Here is a 22,406-nt window from a genome sequence, read left to right as displayed (position 1 = left end):
AACTGGATATTTTTTTTCTCTCCAGGTATATGCTTTCTGTTTCATGTTTTATTTATTTGCTGTTTTTCTTTTTTTCTCTCCTTCCGTTCTTTCAGACGGAGCCTTTCAAAATCACTCCCGGCTGCGGACGCCTCCGCTACCCTTGTCCCATTCTCACTCGCCCAATCATCAGCACCATGCAGCCTCTATTAACTCGTTAAACAGGAGCAACTACACCCCGAGGAGCAACGCCAGTCCTGCGCCCACGGACAGCTCTGCTCCCCCTGAGGGTCCTGCCAGCGGCCAGGACTCCGGCAGCGTGCAGGACAACTGGCTCCTCAACAGCAACATCCCGTTGGAGACGAGGTACGCTGCAACTTGTCTCCCTAACAATGCGCCGGGCAAGACGCGTTGGCATCTTTGGGAATGAGCTCAAGCTTTCTGCCGTCGAACTCAGCTTTTCATGTTGTCGGGCTCTATATTACGTTGCCGCAGAGCTAACGAGGAGCGGAGCAAAAAAAAACGGAAACTGCTTGGACCAAAGGCCAAACTTTTTTGACGGACACGCTTTCTGTGGCGAAACAAGAGAAAAGTGCTGCTTTTGGTCGTTCATCCAATATTAGCAGACTCCCAAGCCAAATCGGCTGAGTTTAACTTGCAGCGTAATTATAATCATGTTAGGAAAATGCAAATTTACACCCCGGCTCCAGTGTGCGGGCTTCATAGCTCCTCCACTTCAGCCCTTGTGTCTATTTCACATTAATCAGCACACTGTTCTCTAGCACATTTCTCAATAGGAGGGCTCTTGTGTGAAGTAGATTTGTCAAGTATTAAGGGAACGTCTGTTGGCATTTATTTGACTGGTATTGTCAAGAATGCCAAGGCAAAAGTATTTCCTTCGGTCTAATAATCTACTTTTTTTGTGGTGCTATATAGTCTTTACAAAGAAAAGGCCAGTTATTGCGGTTGTCAGGCTACCAGCTGGGAGCATTTCTGCAGTAAGCCTCAAATTGTAAATTAATTTCGTTCCATTTTGGAGATTTGATGGTTAGGATTGAGTGAGAGCACTTCAACAGTAACATTAAAGCTAAAGTTTTACCAACTGCAGTAGTGACTAAACCCTTTGGTTAATTTATGCTCATCTGTCCTTTTTTATTTTTTAGATAAATAGAGAGATAAATGTCCCCGGCATGAAAAGCAAGCTCTGTCTACACTTTGACAGGTGGTCTCTTCTAAAACACAATTTAGTTTTTCACTCACAGTAACAGTGCCACCGAACGGGGATTGATACCTGTTTTGTCAAAGCTGTAATTAAAGTACTATAGCTCAAACAGGTTTGAGTTTGGCTGGTAAGCTCAAATTCAGTAACTTTAAGTGACGGTGATAAAGCCTAAGAGGTGTTGCCAGTTTTCTTCCTCTTCCATTTCTCACCATGTCAATTTTTTTTACTTTGAATTTGGAGCTTCTGTGCAAAGAAAGCCTGTTTGGCACCAACAGCAGCTTTGCGTTGACATGTAACTGGCAGCAACATTGCCATATAGATTTAGAAACAGTATCCAAAAATAGGTTTAGACGTTTTTTTCATTTCTCTTTTGTTCTTTAAATCTCAAGTACAACTGATACCACAACTTATCAGTTTAAAAATAGAGGGCTGCTGTTATATCCCTATTTTCAAGGGAAAAACTCATGACAAAAGCATCTAAGAAGCATCTACATCCAGCAAATTACTTGATAATCGTGTAATTTAACCTAATTTGGGACGCAGCAATCCAAATCGTGTGGCCATTTTCAGACCTATCGTAAAGCTTTGACCTGGTGGTACTTATTTTTGCTGATTTTACTTCCCTTCTCTTTAAGAACCTTGATATGAGCAGCCATCGTGCCTCTGCTCCTAATTATTCAGATTATTAGTTCATAGCGTTTTACATTTGCAGTTAGCATGGTTTGCATTACTAACTCAGGCTCCACCGTGTGTATCCCTTAAAGAATGTTGAACCTTACATTAACTCAGAGATATTCTAAAGGATTCCTTCCTCTCCAAATCTCCCATATTTCATGACTGCCAGAAGTATAAAGCGCAAAAAAAAAAAAAAAATTAAATATAACAGCAAACATGTTCTGTGCTATCTGATAAAAGTTTACCTCTGTCTTGCTCGTTTGAAAAAAAATGCAAAATCGGACTTAGACTTCCGATTTAAGCCTGTTTGCTGTTGCGATGGCCTGGATAATTGGCACAGGCACTTTTTGACACGTCGTAGGAAATATTGCTTCCTTTTAAATAGCTTTCCTGGAGTTAATTTTTAAATATTGATACGGAGAGTGTCTCCCTGTGTTAGTATAGTGGTCTAAGTCTGCGTCTTTGCAAATGGGACCCGGGTTTGGATCCCGATTACTTCAGGAAGGGCATCTGATGTACAAATTGTGCTACATCTGTGTGCAAGTTGTAATGACTGGTGATGGTGACTCCTGAGTAAAGGAGCAGCCAAAAGGAATCCCGGCACTGGTACTGAGAGTAGCTAACAATAGCCGGGTTTCTGTCCAATTCTCTTGAATTTTGAGAGAACTTCTAAGATGTTGCAAAAAAGAAAACGTGAATCAGATGTGTTTCCATCTTCTGGTTTGTAGCGAGTTAACCAGGCAATGGAAAGCGTCATGTCATCATACGATGACCTTACGCATGGTTGTAATAAACAGGAAGTAGGGGCTTCAAACTAGCGGGACCACAGATCAGTAATAGAGCAAGGTTGTGTTGCTACTTTTTTTTTTCACGGATGAGACTCTAAACAATGCTTGAGTGTCTTTGTCAGTCCACTCATACATGTTGTAACATCCGGGAAGACGCTGGCGGCAGAAACAGCTGATCGGTTAAATGAGGTAAATGCTCACTCCGTCAGTACTTATTCGACAAATGCGTTTTCCATCTCCTCTTAAGCACATCTGCTGTTTTTCGTAAAAGCCAAAAACCACGTTAAGCGGGCGTGAAAACTTTTTCTGCGAAATGTAGTAAGATAACTAGAATTTTACCATTTCCATCAACCTTTTCTGATGCGATGCTTCAAAATGTGCATAAAAATGCTGGTGGAAACACGACTATTGCGTCTTCTTTCCAACATAACAGTGTCTACACTTTCTCTTAGTGAGCTTTAGTTAAAGCACGACTTTTGAGCCAATCACCAGTCAGACCCGACAAGCTGAAAACTGCCCAATTCCATTTAACAAATGAGTTCTCAGTACATTTTTTAACCTAGCCTTCATTCAATTCATTATTTATTTCAATAATTCGTTATTTATTTCATAAATTATTCACCAGCAGAGCTGCTGTTACACCACAAGAAATGGAAATTTAAATATTCCCTACAGATTCTCAAATTATTCTAACAGGCTGCCAACATTCTCTACATCTTCCATGGTTGATTCAGTTTAAACACTCAGAAGGATAGAATAATGCAACTTCCTGTAAGCCAGTTTGACTTCCCATTTTCTGCTGTTGCATGAACATGTCTAACCAGGTATCAGTTGTTTAACAATTCAACATAACTGAAAAGGACTTAAAATGTTTGCACAGCACCTGTAACAAATTACTTTTTTTTTCACCCAGGTAACACTAAAACATCTCAAAGACACCACTGACCGCAACCTATTGTATAAGCTCCACCTTTACGTATTTTTTTACCAGTGGGTAAACATGAAAATACATCTGTTTACATGCATTTATATTATTTATAAAATAGTATGCTTAAATTGATATTGTTTTGCTTGTAAACTAGAGTTCCAGTGTAAAAAACAGTCAAAGTATGACCAGTATGGATCAGTGGCACACTGTCCAATATTAGTTTCAATTACGGCAACATTATTGAGTCTGACACAGATATTAGGTAGGATCTGTTTCACTGATAGCATCTACTGTACATATTTTTAGAAGATAGCAATTCTGGTGCACATTTGCATTATTCTTCATAAATACTCCATCCATTTTGAGAAATTACTCCTAAAAAATATTTAAAAACATGTATATAAATTAACCTTTTCTTTTAATGGGAAAACTACTGAAAGCTAATTTCTCACAGCAACGAACAAAACCGTCATCAAGAGACTTGTTGTCACCTCCCTCGGCTGTTGTGAGACGGTTCATTCAACAGGAAAATGAGAATCAGTTGCAGCTGGTGGGGCAGTATGAAATACAACGAATGATTACATATAATCCAGCTCCAGTTAATGCTGCACAGGTATTCCCTGCGTAGCAAAAGACAGATGGTGAGGAGAGAAGTAGTTCTGCTGAAGCAACAGAGTTTTTATAACCCATAGCCTTAAAAAGATCAAGTTGCAAAGTAATAAAAGTAAAATCTTTAGTTATAGCCTCATGGACCCTGTAGGATTAAATTTTACTTTGAACTTGTTAATGCTATAATGTTGGCTCTCTTTCTCTCTCTCTCTCTCTCTCTCTCTCTCTCTCTCTCTCTCTCTCTCTCTCTCTCTTTCTCTCTCTCTCTCTCTCGCTCATGTCTGTTGTTAAATTAAATGGCCCTCATGGCTTTTGCATCAGTAGATCTCTACCAGAGGAGAGATCCCAATAGTTGCTTGGCTCTGTTGACCCTCACGGTTTTCTTCTTAATAGTTTATGCCAAGCATCACTCCATATTCTGCTTCAATGAACTTTGCATTCATCCTTAAAGAGAGTCTACTACTGAGCTCCACAGGGCTTGCATCCAAATCCAGCCTTTTCTCTTGGACCACTGAACGTGTTCAGCCTTCCCATTGCATGTGGACGGTTCATCTCTCCATTGCATTGGAGAAGTGCTTCCTTATGGAACAGAGCTCTCATTAGGGGGAGAATAAGAACACAATGCCTCTAGATACTATAACGACGAACTGGGGAATGTGTTGTTTGATGTGCTGCAGCCATTTAAACATAAACTGTTGTAATTATGCGCAAATTAGTAGAGATGCACCAATCAGAGGTTTTGTGGCCGATTTCCAGTCACTAACTTTGTGAAGCCCCGGCCTGCCGATACGGATTTTAGTCGATTCCAATTCCCCTTTGATAACTTTAAATCACTAAAAAAAATTCTACTCCCTGCATTCTTAAAGTATTATCTCTCATAAAAATGCATTTCTTATAGTCAAATAAAACCAAAAAAAGTTTCTCAAAAGAGCTCGTTACACACCTGTTTCCTGTTGCAAGGATTAAATTAAGTTTGCACAGCCTCCCAGCATGTTGTTTTTACTTTTCCTCTAACCGTCATTTTAATAGGGAGCCAGTTAATAGCTACTATTAGTTAACGTGCCTCCAAATATTCTCCCGAAAAGATTCTCAGTCTCATCTTGCACCAAAAGCCATGGTCTGCAGGGAGATTTTAAAGGCATCAGAGAAAAACGGTGCAACTGGGGCACCAATAATTGGACATGGTCGTGGACTGAACTGGTCCAAACAGGCCTATGGTAACTTTAAACGAGCTGCAGGAATTTCTGATAAGTGCTTACCGTGTAGATAACCCGACAACAATCTTCTGTATTCATCGGCTTACTGGGTTGTAGGTTAAGGCTGCTTCACACAGCAGGATAATATGCCCAATTTCTGCCCCAATCTACCCCTTCCCAACATGCCCTGACTATCGGTGTGGCTCTTAAGATCATTTTAAGAGATATTCCTGCCGTATGAAGTGTGTTTTGCCTGTTGAAATTAGTCCACAAGCTATTGCCAATGATCTTCCTTGTCATCCATGATCTGGATTGTTCTTGTGGGCAAAACCCTACGTCAAGATGTGCCATCCTGTTAAACAGTTGCAATAGATTCAAATTGTGCTCTCATTTGCTCTCTCTCTTTTTACATCACAAAAACACAGGTGTGTAGATTTGTGAGAAAACATTATTTACTATGTCTTAGATTGCTAAGTTATGCATTGAGTTATTGTTATATTATAAGAGAGACTATCAAAACTCAACTATTTATGTGAAGATCAAAAACCAAATCATACTGTTCAACTTCTAGGAAATAGAAATCGCCAGTCAAAGCTTCTTCACTCTGTCACAACTTCAACAATGAAGAGCGATTTTTTTATTTATTTTATTTTATTTTTTTTTGGTGTATCTCTACTGATTAGTATCCATTAAATGACACATTCATTTCTGCTTAAAAATGATGCTAAGTTGTCAAAAGCAATCTTTTTTATATGTACAGTGAGTGATGCATTTTTTTCTTCCAACCACAACCTTAAAGGAGCCAGAATACTCTAATGTTTATCAGAGAAGAGCAGGACGCTTGCAGAGAAGGACAGGGCTCAAACAAAACAAGGTATGGCAGTGTACAGATGAGAGCAGTAAGAGAGCTAGATGTCATTCGTCTCACTCTTCTTTAGAAGTAGTTCCATAAGGGCCTTGGTTTCTTTGTCCCACGCCATCCATCGTGACATTCTTTCTTTACCTATTATGGCTTGGTGATCACATTCTGTACTGGCATTTCTGTGTTTTTGCTGCATGCATGTCTCACCCGACCTTCATATCCATCTTTCCACCTGTGTGTAGAAACATAGCAAAGCAGACATTCCTTGAGACTTTGCAGGACAACCTGATTGAGATGGACATTCTGGCATCAGCACGCCACGATGCCTCGTACAACGACGGGTATGTTGCATGTTTGCTACGTGGCTCCGAATCTGCTTTGCCATGAAAACAATGAATGCCTGTGCTATTTTTCCATCAAACATTCCCCCCTGTTTGGAAACACTGTCAGTCACTGGTGTGTGCCTCCCGTAGTGCTAGAATGGGTGTGTTTGTGTCTTCGGCTTTGATGCAACTCACCTAATTTGCATCAAGTCACATTGTTGGGTTGTACTGCTTTTGGAATAATGCTAAACATGACCGCTTTTCGAACGTCCTGCTGCTAGGATGTGATGCTCAAGCTATTTATCTTTTAGATTTACAAATAAAGTATGGTCTCTTTGACTTTCCACATCACACATTGTAAGATGACATTCAATCACACTCATGTCACTGTCGCTCGGGAGCGTCTTGTAAACTTGTCACTGAAATGGCCTTGACAATAGTGCTGCTGTCACTGACTCTCTGATGGGCTGATCATACGGCACTTGGACACGGAGAGCTACACATGTTTTTCTGAGATAGCCAACCATGCTCTTCAAGGGCGAATAAATCTGCTCCTTACCATTCTGCAGCCTTATATGCCTTATCTCCCCTCCGGACAGCCTTGACATCCCCACGCTTACCTGAATTCACACTACCTCGTATGCGGTCACCAGTTCTGGCAATTGCAGTGCTTTCCAGAAGTATTCTTACTTTTTCGAACTTCTTTCACTTTCTGTCGCGCCGTAACCACAAACGTCATTGTATGTTGTTGTGATGTTATGCAGGTAGACCGCCCAAAAGAGCTAAAGATCTGCAAAGTGTGCCGTGTTTTAAGTACACAGCCCGCTTGACTCATTACTCTGTGGAATCAGTTTCTCTTAGAATTATAGGCATCAGCTGTATGTCTCTACCAGCTTTACAAACATAGAGACTGGGATTCAGTCAGACTGACTAAATAGAGGAAAAGAGCAGTACAAAAGCATTGCCACAACATGATGCCACCACCACTGTGGTTTATCATACATCAGGGTAGTCTGTATTATTAGTTTTGCATTTAAGAATTTGTTTTCCTGCTATTTTGCCTCCTACTCTCTGCCAATCTGCCCCTGCCGAAGAAGAGAATCTCCACAGAATGCTGTCACCACTCTATTTTACAAGAAGGCACGGTGTGTTCAAGGTTAGGTGCAGTATTAGTTTCCATGACACCGAGCAGTTTGCATGTAGGCCAAACTGGTCTCAAGAGGTCAGAGCACCTTCTTTCATATTTGCTGAGTCCCTTGAATGGCTTGTGGCAAACTGCAAATGGGACTTCAAATGGCTTTCCTTCAGCAGCGGCTTTCTTCTTGCCCCTCCTAAGTTCCAATTTTTCAATGTTCAAAGCAGGTAAAGCCTAACCCTGAAAAACCAGGAGCTGTTTTTTTTTTTTTTTGTTGCAGCGACAGGTGGTTCTACAAACAGTTAGGTCATGCGAGGAGCTTAATATGTAGCTTAATATGTACAAATGTGTGGCCTGCTTTTGAGATTTGGAAACCACTTCATAACCATTACTGGATGCTGTTCTATCACACAAAATCCCTTTAACATACATTGACGTTTGTGGTTGTTGCTTGAGAAAATGTTGAAAAGTTCGATTGGGTTTTATACTTTGGCAAGACGCTGTATTTACCAGCTCACGTTTCTTGATTTAACAATCCATTATGTCTCAGTGTTGTCACTTGGAAACAAAATTACATAAGAAATGAAAAAAAAAAGTTTCACTTTAAGGCATCCTTGGGGGTTTGTTTCCAACCTAGTAACATGAAACATGTGTTTTTCTCAGGCATTTCCTGTTCAAACCAGGTGGAACATCACCAATGTATTGCACAACTTCACCGGGGTACCCTCTGACCTCCAGCACGGTGTACTCGCCTCCCCCGCGCCCTTTACCTCGAAACACCTTCTCTCGGCCTGCCTTCAGCTTGAAGAAGCCCTACAAGCACTGCAATTGGAAATGTGCTGCTCTCAGTGCCATCCTCATCTCAGTGACGCTGCTGCTCCTGTTAGCCTACTTTGTTGGTGAGTATCCATAAGCGCATCCACGCCACAGTGTGTGTGTGTGTTTTCACCGTTGTGGCCCCAGCCTTCAATCAGACGAAGAGTCCGTTCTCTGCTGTATATCTTTTGTCGTGAAAGATGATGCTTAGTGTCCACCCGGAGCTTTGCAAACACTGTTCTATCGAGGCTTGTAGATTGAGTCCTTACTGGCACGAGTCGACAGAAAAGAAAAGAAATCATTCATAGATTGGGTCGGTTGAATCTGCAGATGGGCAACCGGGCGTCTCGCTCTCTTGAATAGTCTGGGCAGGAAATAGATTAAAAAGACATCAGCCATCACACGAGAGAGAGAGGGGGGGGGGGGTGCAAGTTTAGAATATTCATCTTGCAGGGTGTGATTGACCAGCTCTCCCAGGTCCCAGCTGGATTAGAAGCATCAACTAAGTTACGCTATTAAATCAGTTCTGCTCAATTTGTCTGCTTTCATCCTCTGAGGGATTGCTATTCATATCCGAGGATACAGTTTGCAGTTTGTCTGTGTGATCTATTTACTGAGGTGCTTTCGGGCATTTAGAGGTATTGGCAGAGAAACTCTAACATTTAGAAATCCAAATAGAGACGAATACTTTTAGGAGCAGCCTATATATATTTATATTGACATTGTCTCTCTGTCTTCCTCAAACACATGTTGATCTGTGTGGCGGACTACGTATAGTGATGGTGGAAGGTTTCCATACTGAACGGGGGCTTGGATGCTGTTAATGTTTGGCTTTTAATTATGCATTTATGCAGGGTGAAATGACTATACACTTCACTCAATTTCACCTGACTGAATCTGTTCTGGAAATGTGTTATCCACACAAAAATCAATCATATTATATTTGGTTCAATGACCCTCCGAGGGTATCAGAGGAACTAGACATTTTTTGTAGCCATCAAGAGAGAAATGGCAGACTTTATTTAAAGTGGTTGGTTTCTTACCGTAGAGCCAGCTTTCAAGCATGTAGAGTCGGGAAAATTGAATGGAGTTGAGGTGAGGGTGATGCCAGAAGCTTAATGTTTGCTGACTTTATCTATTCCAAAACCAGTTTTGATATGTGTCTGGGACAATTGTCCTGCTGAAACACCCATTTGTGATTTACTTTCACCTATGCAGTTGTTGATTTACAGTAGAAGTGGAATCATTCTTAGAAGTATTCATAATATTTTAATTTTCCAACCAGGCTTTTGCAATGCACCACTACCAGTGGCAGCTAAACAGACCCTTAGCATGCTGTTGCCATCACGATGCATGATAGTTGGTAAAGTGTTCTTGAGTTTGAAAGCCATTTTCTTGTAATTGGGGTCAGATAAATCAATAATAGACTCCTGACTATAATTTTATTTCCTCCAGATAAATTTTGGTAGGAGTAAAGTTTTGCGATGAGTGATTTTTATTTTTTTTTATTTTTTATTTTTTTATTAGTGGACACCCACTCGATCCATGTTGATTTAAAGCTTGCTTCACCTTGGACTGTGGCTCTAGTGATTAGCTCAGGCATCAGCGTTTCTTTGGTTATTCTTAAATCTTTTTTTTTTTTTTTGCTCCTCTGAGCGTGACAGCTTGGGTCAGATGGTGTTTAATATGACTTTCCAGAAGAAGGTCTTCCTTCTGTAAATATAAATAGAGCTGCAGGTTCAGCTCCAGTCTCGTTGGCAACAGTATTGTTAGATTGAAAACAATAAAAAAATTGTGCCAAATTCAAAGAGTTTTGCATCTTGTGAAAGTTTGTACTTCTTTGTATCTCAGGCAATAATCCTAACTGAGTTATACATTAATGGTGAAATGAAAAACAAATTTTCAAAATAAATGTAAGAGGATTTATAGTCTGTTTCCCATAGAGCACTAATTCCAAATAAAATATGTTAAGATCCTTATATTTTAATTGTATTCATTTAGACATAACACTTTGGTGTACAGTTTTGAATTTTAAGAATGCGGTATAATAAAATAGCTTTTTTTGACAAGTAATTAAAATTTAGTTGATCCCCTGTTCTAAACTCCTAAAACAGTTTTATTCCCTCTTCCTTTTAATGCATTTCATGCCATAACTGTGCATCTATTTCACAGTGAATGCCTCCTTAACGCATAAATGGTGTCACTATTGAATTCAGTCTCCTAGAGATGAAGAAAGAATTAAAGTAGCACAATGATGACAGGACCGGAGTTGATTTGCATGAGCGAAATAAAAGGCATCTCCCTCTGCCAGGCCTTCATCAGGGAGATAAATTAATTCTTCTTTGAGGACATTTGTTATAGATATTCATTGGGCTGTAACAATTACAAAAGCTATCGTTTCTGCTTCACCTTGAGGCCAAATAAGCACAATCTTTTTCCTTTTTTTTTGTTGTTGCCAGAGCCATTTAAAGAGCTTAATTTGAATTAAAAAAAACAGCATCAGTTGGTTGTAGTCAGAACCAATGCATTTCTTCTCGGGGTGATTATCTATTAATTATCAACAAAAGATGTGAGAAAATTCTGGTATGAATGGGTTTTGTCATCAGTAGTGTGGCTTGGTTGTTGCTTTAGAGATCCGTTTTTTTGTTTTTTTTTTAATCTTGGGCTGGTGAACTGGCCAAAAGCCAAATCATCCTGACATCTCCTAATTAGACAATACAATTATACCTCGACCATCTCCTGGTACGGCACGAGTAAACACGTTGGAGACCAAACCCCACCCTCAGATTGGAAATTTCAATCAAGAACAAGAGGCATTTTTAATTAAAGGCTGATGAGAAAATACATTTAATTTCAAGTGCAGTTAATTATTGAGTCCTGTAATTGGGAACTCTGGATGAGATGTCTAATAAAGCCGATTACAGCTCATGACAGATGTTTTGACTTCGGTGCCGTTTTCTTTTTTCCACACAGCTGGGTAAATTGACCCATTTTGAAGTGCAGAAAAGGTCGGGAGTTTTTTGATGGCACTATTTTCTCTGTGGTTGCTTGCTCATTCGCACATTTGTTATATGTTCCTCATTTTAAGGTCATCAGTATCCTCCTGTGTTCACTTTCATTCACCATGGGTATCCAGTCAAGGAGAAAGAGGTTGGGCCTCACAAAATGTTTGACTTTTTTTTTATCCTCAAACGCATAATACATTTCTTGTAATACAGATTTTACCCTTCATCACCACCGTTATTTCAAACTGTAACAGATTGGTTCTATTTTAAATATTTTAGCAACATTTAATTAAAGAACAGTATCTGTTTATAAATGGATCTCCACAAATTAGGGTGTAATTGAAAAGTCAATTTATTTCAGTAATTTAATCTATGAAGTGAAACTCATGTATTTTTATATATTTTTACTACACTAAGAGTGATATATTTCAACTATTTATTCGGGTTCATTTAGATGATCAGAGCTTGTAGCTAATGGAAACTCAAAATTCAGTTTATCTTGATTAAACAATTTCACTGTAATGGCCTATAATGGCTTAAGCAATCGTGATATATACTGTTTACCTGACAATTGTCCAGGTGACAATCACTTGAACCCTCCACAAAGGATGGTATGCCACAAAAAGTAATTTCTGTAGAAGCTCTCTGGCTGTATACAATAGTTTCGACTGTAAAGAAGAAGTGGCATATATAGTTTAAGCATTCGTTTCTGTTATTTTTGATGATTGGCTTATAGCTAATAAAAAGACATAAATCAGTTTCTCATGAAATCTAGGTATTACAGCCCAATGACCAATAAACACGACTAATACAGATATGGATGTGGGTCTACTGAAAAAATAACAGTATGTATTGCACAGCATATGTTCTCCACATTTGGTCGAGAATCTTTTTGTATGAACAACTACATTTATAACTCGGACGTTATAACTGTGCAACTGTACCGATCCGTTGTGGTGAAGAGAGAGCTGAGCCAAAAGGCGAAGCTCTCGATTTACCGGTCGATCTACGTTCCTACCCTCATCTATGGTCACGAGCTTTGGGTCGTGACCGAAAGAACGAGATCCCGGATACAAGCGGCTGAAATGAGTTTTCTCCGTAGTGTGTCTGGGCTCTCCCTTAGAGATAGGGTGAGGAGCTCAGTCATCCGGGGAGGACTCAGAGTAGAGCCGCTGCTCCTCCACGTCGAGAGGAGCCAGTTGAGGTGGCTCGGGCATCTGGTCAGGATGCCTCCTGGACGCCTCCCTGGAGAGGTGTTCCGGGAACGTCCCACCGGGAGGAGGCCCAGGGGAAGACCCAGGACACGCTGGAGGGACTATGTCTCCCGGCTGACCTGGGAACGCCTTGGGATTCCTCCTGAGGAGCTGGCCCAAGTGGCTGGGGAGAGGGACGTCTGGGCCTCCCTACTGAAGCTGCTGCCCCCGCGACCCGACCCCGGATAAGCGGAAGACAACGGACGGACGGACGGAACTACATTTATAGTTTGTGGCGCTGATGTGATCAGCCTGTTGCACTGCTAAGGTGCCAGGTTGCTTTAAAAGAAGTCTTCAGGATTTTGTATTGTTTGGTCTAATGTCTCGCCTTCTCTTGGTGATACAGCATAGATCCACTGTCTGGTTTAGGTCAGTCAAGTCTGCACAACTGAGCACAGTGTGGTGAACCTTTTTTGCCAGACTTTTTCCTTCTACTGAACTTTCCATTCAAATTCTTGAATAGATGTCTCTTAACAACCACCTTCTTTAGCAATGCCTTTGTATATTTTATCTTCCATTTTGAGCATCTCAGTGATGATTTGCTAGACAACTGTCAAGACTTGAGTCTTATATATGACTGCTTAGACAATTAAATAACATGACACTTGTGCATTAAAGTTACCTTTTTGTGTTATACGACAGTCCCAGTTTCACAAGAAACCGAAACTATTGGTTTCCGTTAGCTGTAAGCCACAATCATCAACATTAACAGAAATAACGACTTAAAATCTGCAACTCTGTGTAATTAATTACCTCTTGGACTGAATTACTGAAATAAATTAGTGTTTCCATAATATTCTAATCAATTGGAATGCCCCAATAATAGTAAAGCTGTTTTGTCTGATATTTCTAAGGATTTAAAATCAAATTAACCATACAAATATATTTGTAATATTAAAAAGTTGAACATTAACAAAAAAGTAACTTAAAAAAAACAGCAAAATCAGGTGTTACTATGGGCAGCTGTGGCAGACTAATTGGGTAAGTGTGAATACGTGACTAGACATTGGCTGCATTTGAATAAAAGGTGTTCTGTCATTGACAAGCATATTGATTATTGAATTCTGGGTGGAATCCACTGGAATATTCATGTAAGCTACCCTGTTGCATTAATTTGGCTTCTTAAGCTAAAGCTGTGCGGGTCAATCCAATTCTGTTAATTTTTCATTTAACTTGTTACTTTTTATGAAATCACTTCTCACAGCAGGATTACAAGAAGAAACAACTTTGAATCGAACTTAGGTGTTAATATTATGTAGAATAGAACAGAAGTATGCCTTAATATCCCTCAGTGGGGAAATTCAGATGTACCAACAGAGAAGTGAAAAGCAATGGAAGTGTGCAGATTCAGAACTACGTATATATAGAGTATATAATCATTTACTGATGGTTGATGTGTAAAAAGAAAAGCACATTAATGCAGGTTAAACTCATAGAGGCAGTTTCCTATGGGTTTAGTGTTTTGTTTTTTGACAGAAATACTATGCAGCAAGTGCTGCCTCCAATAAACTGCTGAATAAAGGAAACTACAACAGTCTCTTCCACATTTAATGGCATCCCTGATAAAGGTGTACAAAAAAACCCTCATAATAATTTCTGCTTTTATTGCAGAACATAATTTTCCATAAAAATAAAATACAATAATTCAGTTCCCTAAGAGTGGGCTTTGAAGATTTTTTTACCTTCCTTTTTCACTGTGCTTAGTGGAAGATGAGCTTAGGAACTCCTATAACCTTCTTGTTTCAAAGTTTCAAAGTTCTCATTGTTAAAAACGTTACATTTTTTCTCTCACTATAGATAATTAGCTATTTTCTTAGAGGTATTTCCTAATTTATTAAAATCAACACACATGTTCGTTAGGCAAATAACGTGTTCTCCCAGCATTCCCATTTTGAAGAAGAGCAAAAAGCAACCTGCCTGTGTGTCGTGTCACATTTATAACCCAGGGCTTTCCTTGATACTCTCATCCACTGGAAATCATATTTTAAGACTTACAAGAATGTTATTTGGCAATCACTAAGAGTGAGGGGTAATTATACGTGTCGCTACTAATTTTGTTAAAACAATCATTACTTTATATTGGAACTTGTCCTCACTAAATAGATGTACTTCAATTAAAGATTGTACTTATTGAACATGCAAAAATTGTGTAGAATTATCTTTTTTTTATCTGTACAGTATTTTTTATGTTGTAAATTTGACGTTAATGTACAGCCACTTGTGCTTCGGTTTTAATTTGATCTATTCTATACCCTTTGCACATGCATGTCACTTTGTTGCTGGTACACCTGTATTTCCCCACTGTGGGACGATGAAGGATATTTCTATTCTGTTCTGTTTCTACTGCACTGCTGTGGCAGATGACCCGTGCTCTGACTCTCTCAGATTGACTTAGAAGTCTCCAACTACATTACCTTTGTTCCGTAATTGGCACATGGCGTGACCCAACTTCCTGCGGAGAGATAAGCGAGAGGACGGCACAACATGTGCTCAGGACAAAAGCGGAGATGCTAGGAAAGTGCAGTCCTCCTGACTCAGACGGCTTTTCACCGCCTTCTGTCGGTCTTGATATTACATCCATTTAAAGCTATCAGCAGAGGGCTTGGCAGTGTTTGCAAAGTTTGAAAAGAAATTGCTCTTCTCTGGTTCTTATTCATGCTGTGCTGATAATGACACCTTGTAGGCACTGACATAAGTCTTAAAGAATGGGGCAGGTATGCTCTTTAAGCACTTTTCGTTAGAGACGCCAGGGTTGGATGGGATAAAGAATACAGCTCAGGGGCATTTGATTACTGGAACATTTTGAATGACAACATGCCTGGATATTTTGTAATGGTTCAACAACATAGTGTTTTTTTTTTTAATTTTGTCAGTCGATGTAATCTAACAGATCAAAAGGGATATCTTTTGGGAGCTGACAAAATAACAAACAACACCATCTGTCCTTTCTCTGGTTGCCTTCCACTGACACAGTCACTTTTTCAAGCAGAATGAGCACACAACAGATGCTGCGACCACAGTTGAAGTCGCATCATTGTGAAAGTTGTGTACTTTCATTGATAAACATCCACCTAACCTTTCATTTTACCGAAAGATGTAAATCCCAGTAAGGTTTTTGTGCTTTTGGGATTTTGCGCACCCAATCTGCATAAGGCACAAAATGCTTGTTAACCCAAGTTTCTAGATTTCCTGACAGCTGCTGAAGGTGGACAAGAAAGCTTATAATCAGATGACTTATAAAGTTGTCTCTAGGACGGTTATGTTTCATAAACACATATATCAATTGCTGGAATGGCTATCTTTAATCCAAACTTTCTTTCTAATAGTTTAATAGTTGTTTTTTTTACTTTATGCATCAACCACCACAATTATTGGCCCGCCTGGTAAAAAATGTCAGAAAAGCCCTGAAATAAAATTATCTTTTATTCAAGCAGAGGAACTTGCACTGAAAAATTTCCTTCACTTCTTCAGCAGCTAACATTGGATAAGGTGAAAAACACATTTGGCACAGTTTTGGCACATTTGACCAAATTGTGCCAATTGGGCATCCTGTCCACTACAACTGTTTCCGTCCAGATTTCCTGCAGTTATAGACGACATGTGGATCGATAAAGTCTGAGGCTTCTCCCATATTTTCAAAAGGGTGTTCATGATGTTTAGTAATATTTATTTTAGAAAATATACAGTCTTGGTATCAAAACATTTTTTTTTTTGTTTATTCATTTATAAATTATGACATCAATAGTATTCCCACAGGGGACCTATTATTTAATGTTCTACCTTCACACAATTTCCAAAAGTTTGCATTTACATTTTAGAACTGTGGAGCTGTACATCAGGTATTGTAATTTTAAGTGGAAATTGCTCCTAAACCCCTCTAGGTTTAGGGGAAGATGCAGTAACATCGATACATTATTTGATTTACTCTTTCAAGCTGTTAGTCTTCAAACTGTTGAGAATATATGAAAAACCCTGCACTATTGTACATGCAAGCATTGTCGATGTATTTATTATCTATTATGATGTTATGTAATTAAGCTCTTTGAATATCAATGAGAGCATGTGCGGTTTAGCTGAAAATTTAAGGCACTTGTGACACTGTAATTTTATTATCACCTCCATTTTTAATCTTGTAGCATAACCAGAAAGATTGCGCCTAACAAGAAGACACCAAAAGTAGACGTGTGCTTTTATTTATAAGCTGATTGTCAGATTAACCAATTACAATTTGGTGGCATATAAACCTTAGAATCAAGGGGAATTCATTTTAGGTGTGAGAACAAAAAAAATTACTTGTTTTATCCCTTCTCCTGGAACAATTTATGATATCCAACCTTTCATTTCTATAAACACCAAAAATAACAATAGTAGCACTCGACTGCACATGTTTATTTGTCTCATCTTCAGTCTAAGCTGTTTAGTAATTTCACTTTCTGTAATTGAATGTGTTGTTATTTGCTTCGGAAGCTTAAGTGACCAAGTCAAATGAAGAAATGGCTGTATTGAGTGCCTGGCCTTTTTCTGCTGACTGTTTCCTTCTAGGTTGGGTTTTGCCTTGCTAAGCTCATCTTGTCCATTCTCTTATTGGTGATCTGTCATGGTCAGCCCCTCCTCTTCAATGCTGTGCTCTGCTACCATTGTTTGAAAGGACATTTCTTTTGTCGACCTTGTAAAATATCTTTGTGATCCATCTGCTTTGTTCGCTCGGAACACCCCGGGTTTCTCTCTGCTGATGCGTTTTCTCCCCCCCCACCCACCCCCAGTTTGTCCTTTTGTTTTGTAGGGAAGAATAAAGGTAATAGGGCTGGGAAAATGACAAGACACAGAGGATTGCCCATGCCAGTGTTGGTGTGGTGAGACACATGATGTCCCATGGTAGCATTCATCCTGTGATGTCAGTGGTCAGCACTTTGAAGAAAGCGCCATTAGCCATTAATCCAAGTCCCGCATTCCTCCTCAATAAAATCCCATCTACTAGTGTCGATTTGATGGAAGATAATCGTTGTGCTCTATAAAATGCAATTTTATAGTTACTAACCTTTTTGTTTGATATTCCAGCCATTCACCTTTTGGGGTTAAACTGGCACCTCCAACCAATGCAGAGACAGATGTACCAGCTGTCAGAAGACAATGCAAGTGGCCTACCATTCCCTACTGACTTGAGTTTACCCCCGCTGGGCAACACAGGGCTGGAGATATCAGATCGCAGGGGGAAAGATGACAGTAAGTAGAATTTTCTAATATTTTCAAAGTTATTTTTAAATAATAATAATATAACTTTATTGATCTCACAATGGAGAAAATCAATTCTGCATCTTAACCCATCCCCTTCAGGAGCAGTGGGCTACCACTGTGCGGCGCCTGGGGAGCAATTGGGGGTTAAGGGTCTTGCTCAGGGACCCAGAATGGCAGCTTGTGGAAGTTGAACTCAGAACCTCTGGGACCGAAGCTCTGTGCTCTAACCACTAGGCCACCACTTCCCCCTATAAATACAGTGCCTTGCAAAAGTATTTGTATTTTTTTCACCTAACAACCAAACAACTCTTAATTATTTATATATATATATATATATATATATATATATATATATATATATATATATATATATATATATATATATGTATATGTATATATATATATCGATATCAGCCCCAAGTCTACTAGGATTGACCTGTATTTAGCTACTCTACCCTCTTCAAATTAACAGCTTCCCTACCACTGCTGGAGAAGAGCATCTTGTAACCATGATGCTGCCCCCATCGTGTGTCTCTGAGAGGATGGGGGGAGGGGAGGGGTGTCGTTCTTGGTAATGTACAGTATTTTACATTTCCAACTTACATAGCAACCTGCGTCCAGGTCAAACAGTTCAATATTGACTTCATCGGACCAGGTTGCTTTCTTCCACATGTTTGGTCTGTCCCCTACATGGCTAAAGGAAATCTGCAAATACAAGGATTGTAGAGATATATTATCTTGAAAAATATGCAGATATTCATAACTGTTGTGAATGTCTTCAGCTCCTTCAGAGTTACCATAGCTCTACTGCCTTCCTGGCTGCTCTGATTTCTTTGCCCAGCCTTGTCTTGGCGGGCTTACTTTTGTGCCACACTCTTTACATTTTCAGATAATCAATTAGACGGAGCTCTCTGTAAGATATCCAGAGCTTTATTGTTTTAGGGTTTAAACCTCTCTATATTTGTATCCCTGACCAGTCTGGTGTGTTCCTTGGTTTTTGTGATGCCGTTTGTTCATTAATGTTTTAAAGCAAATCTATAGGCCTTCAGGGCTTCTATTCATACAGAGAGTATTTTTACTGAGTTCAAGTTACACACACAAATATTTATTTAATAATTACATGACTTGAAGACAATCGGTTGCAGTGGATTTTATTTAGGGGTATCAGTTCAAAGGGGGAGAAAATAAATAAATGTTTGTGAAAGAAACCATATACCACCTCCTTCCACTTCCCAATCGTACAATGCTTTTTGTTGGTCTATCACATAAAATCCCAATATAATACATTGTATTGTGTGGCTGTAATATGACAAAATATGAAAAAGCTCTGTAATACCTCTGCAAGGCGATGAACCTAAGTTCATCTGCAGTTCTCCAATGCTTGGCACAGCTCCCAGCTGCACCCACTTTAGAAAAACACTGAACAGCAAACAAACTTCTCAAATCTTAGTTTACAGATGGCATTTCGGAGCTCGTTTGCAAGTTTGTAATTATTTTGTCATCCAGCGCTCGTCCGTCTCCGCGGTATGCAGAGAGATCTGCATTGTAATCCCATAAAAGTTGTTGTAAGTGGGAAAGTGTTATTTGTTCCTGGAGGGAGAATATGGGACAGCTTAAGGGATGGAGTATCCAGGGGCTGGAAGGGGATTAGCCACTCTGTCCCCTTCAGAACGGATGTGATCCTTTCATCTTGCAGCTTGGACTGCCTTTCCTGGCAACCAAAGAAAGAATGTGCTCGCCCTATGGTACCAACTGCTCAAGTCAAGGAAAGTTTTCTTTGCTCCACTCTTGAGCAAATGGCCCCAGATTTAAACCATGTGATTTGCCACTGGCAGTCTACAATAGGTAGAAGATGGGGTTATTACCATATAGATGAATCCAGGAGTTGTCTTTTTCATTTACCAAACAGCAGAAGCTGTGTTTAGCTAACAACAGGGACGACTACAGCAAGAAGCCTGCGCAGCCGCTACCGCTGGCAGGAAATCAATAGCCACAGTTTTTAAATAGTTTCATTTTCCACTGCTGTCACCAGAAACAATGCTTGACTAACTAATGTTTTATGAAGATGATGCAAATGTACGCAGCACGGAGCCGTCTCGTGAAGCCTTCCCCCCCCCCCCCCCCCCACCTCCCTCCCATCAGGGCATTATGTTGCAGTTTAGCTTGCAGAACGAAAAAAAATATTTAACTACGAGGGCCATTATCACTGGTCTCGCCTTATAATTTATTTAAACAGTTTGATGAGCACACCATTAATGTGCTGCATAAATACACGCGCACACCCCTGGAAACTGAGCTAGCTGGCTGTAGTATTATGTAAAGCCCCGACCGGGGAGTCAGGGAGTGTGCCCTGTCTTCTCTGATAAACCCCCATTGTCACTGATGGACTTTTGAGCGGGCTTCCATCTGGTGTGCCACGTGTAACCTAAAGCCGTGTCTGCTTCCGCGTCCTGGGGGGAGATAGTATGGATGTCTGCTGTAGCCCGGCGTCGCTGCTGAAATTAGCTCATCTACACAGTCAAACAGATGTTGCCATTTCCGCTGAGTCCAATATAAGTTGTGTTGTGCAGCATATGGGGGATTTTTTCAGGTAAATGTGCTAATACCCAAGCAGGTAATAGCAACTAAATTCCCTCTTTACTATAATTACTATTTTCACTTCCCTGTATTAAAAAGGTTGTATTTTACCAGTTTTTGCTTCGCCTCTATTCTGCATTAATGCACTTATGTACCTAAGAAAATATTGAAATTATGTTTCTTTTTTTTTTTACTGTAAACAACGTCTCCCTTATGCCAGCTTTTAATTTTTTGAAACAAACATGTCTCTAAAATTAGATTCAGGCATACACATTGCCTTGCGAAAGTGTTCTTATCACTTAAACGTATACACATTTTTTTCCCACATTATGACCACGGACTTAAATGTTTTTTTTTTATTTGTGTTTCATTTTGTGCAAAAATCAACAACAAAGGGAACTAAAACTAAGTCTAATTTTCTTGAAATTAGTGTACCTGTCCCTAATTTGAGCAGCATGTTTAAATGGTCTGCCAATGGAATAAGATTTTTGCACTTAAAATAGTCAGTCCTTGAGTCTCTAAGAGCTGTTCAAATCCTTCTGGGGAGAAACGAATCCGAGGTGCACAGGTGAGATGAGAAGAGTTAAATTAAGCAGGAAATGTAATCCACACCACATCAAAAAATATACAAGCAGGCGCAAACATGTACATTACATGCATTCCCATTAATATTTGTTTACATATTCCCCAAAGCTTTGCAGAGAAACTATCCAGGAGGTCTTGGATTTTTGACCACTCTTCATTTTAGTAATAGTGGGATTGTTAAATTAAATTAGTTGGTTTCCTGACAATAAACCCAGTTTGTATGCATAATCTACAAAATTACAGTAAGGTTGAGGCCTTTCCAGAAGCTTAATCTTGTCCTGTGTGATTCATACCATTGTATTTTTGGAGCATCTAATTTTTTTAAAGAATCAACTGTATAGCAGTTTTGTTTGGATGAAGTTGAAGAATTTCGAGCTATAAGCCCCTTATCATATCGTCCAGTGCTCTAATGAAAGAAACTCAAAACATGATCTTACAACCACCATAAATGACAGTTGGTTTAGCATTCTTTTAGTCTTTATTGCTAAAAGGGAACTAACAGTAGGTACAATTTGTTTGAAAGGAGTTTTGCACTTAAAGTAGGAACAACTCATCTCCATCCAAACTTATTTCAACTGCAGTATATCTAATTATTTTATTTTTTGGGGGGGGTGGGGTACGCATTCCATTGGCAGATAATTTCATTTACCTGCTTAAATCAAGGACAAATACACTAATTTCAAGGAAATTTTACTTGTATTTCCCTCATTGAAATTGAAATTGTAGCCTGCATTTGTTTTCAGGGCCCTTTACCCTACAATAGATAAATAGCTAAACATAATTCTGTGTAATAAAATGCCTTCAGAAGTCATCTACTTTTTGCAGTCCACCTTAGTGTTTGTATAGACTTAGTAGTTCTGTGAAGACTTCAGGAGCTTGTTATGGAACACAAGTGAACAAACAGCAAAAATTAAGTAAATCAAATCTCAGCTGGGTTGAAGGCCAGTGAGTAAAAGTAAGTTTTCAAAAGAGTTTTCAAGCCAGTGAGTTTAAAACCTTATTGGACAGAATCAGAGAAGCTGGTCAGACTTAATTGGACGATGAATGGAGGCTAGAATGAAGCTTCATCTTCCAGCAGGCTAGTATCCCAAAAATATAGCCAGAGCTATAATTAAATGGATTTGATCCAATCATATTCATTTGTCAAACTCTAGCCATAAAAATCTGACTTAGGTTCTGTGGCAAGACTTGAAGATCAAGACTTACAGACACTCTTCA

At 39.4% G+C, this 22,406-nt stretch overlaps 1 protein-coding gene across 1 annotated transcript in view; it reads left to right on the top strand.

Annotated features, from left to right (window-relative positions):
• Nucleotides 1–22,406, top strand: part of tenm4 (teneurin transmembrane protein 4) — a 281,927-nt gene that overhangs the window by 114,223 nt on the left and 145,298 nt on the right. The window contains exons 5-9 of the mRNA XM_036129592.1: nucleotides 96–345; nucleotides 6,197–6,271; nucleotides 6,502–6,600; nucleotides 8,381–8,616; nucleotides 17,850–18,014. Coding sequence (XP_035985485.1) covers nucleotides 96–345; nucleotides 6,197–6,271; nucleotides 6,502–6,600; nucleotides 8,381–8,616; nucleotides 17,850–18,014 — 825 coding nt within the window. The remainder of the gene's footprint in view (nucleotides 1–95; nucleotides 346–6,196; nucleotides 6,272–6,501; nucleotides 6,601–8,380; nucleotides 8,617–17,849; nucleotides 18,015–22,406) is intronic.

Source organism: Fundulus heteroclitus, unplaced genomic scaffold, assembly GCF_011125445.2.
Source record: "Fundulus heteroclitus isolate FHET01 unplaced genomic scaffold, MU-UCD_Fhet_4.1 scaffold_189, whole genome shotgun sequence".
NCBI lineage: Eukaryota > Metazoa > Chordata > Actinopteri > Cyprinodontiformes > Fundulidae > Fundulus > Fundulus heteroclitus.
This window is presented reverse-complemented; position numbering and strand designations above follow the sequence as displayed.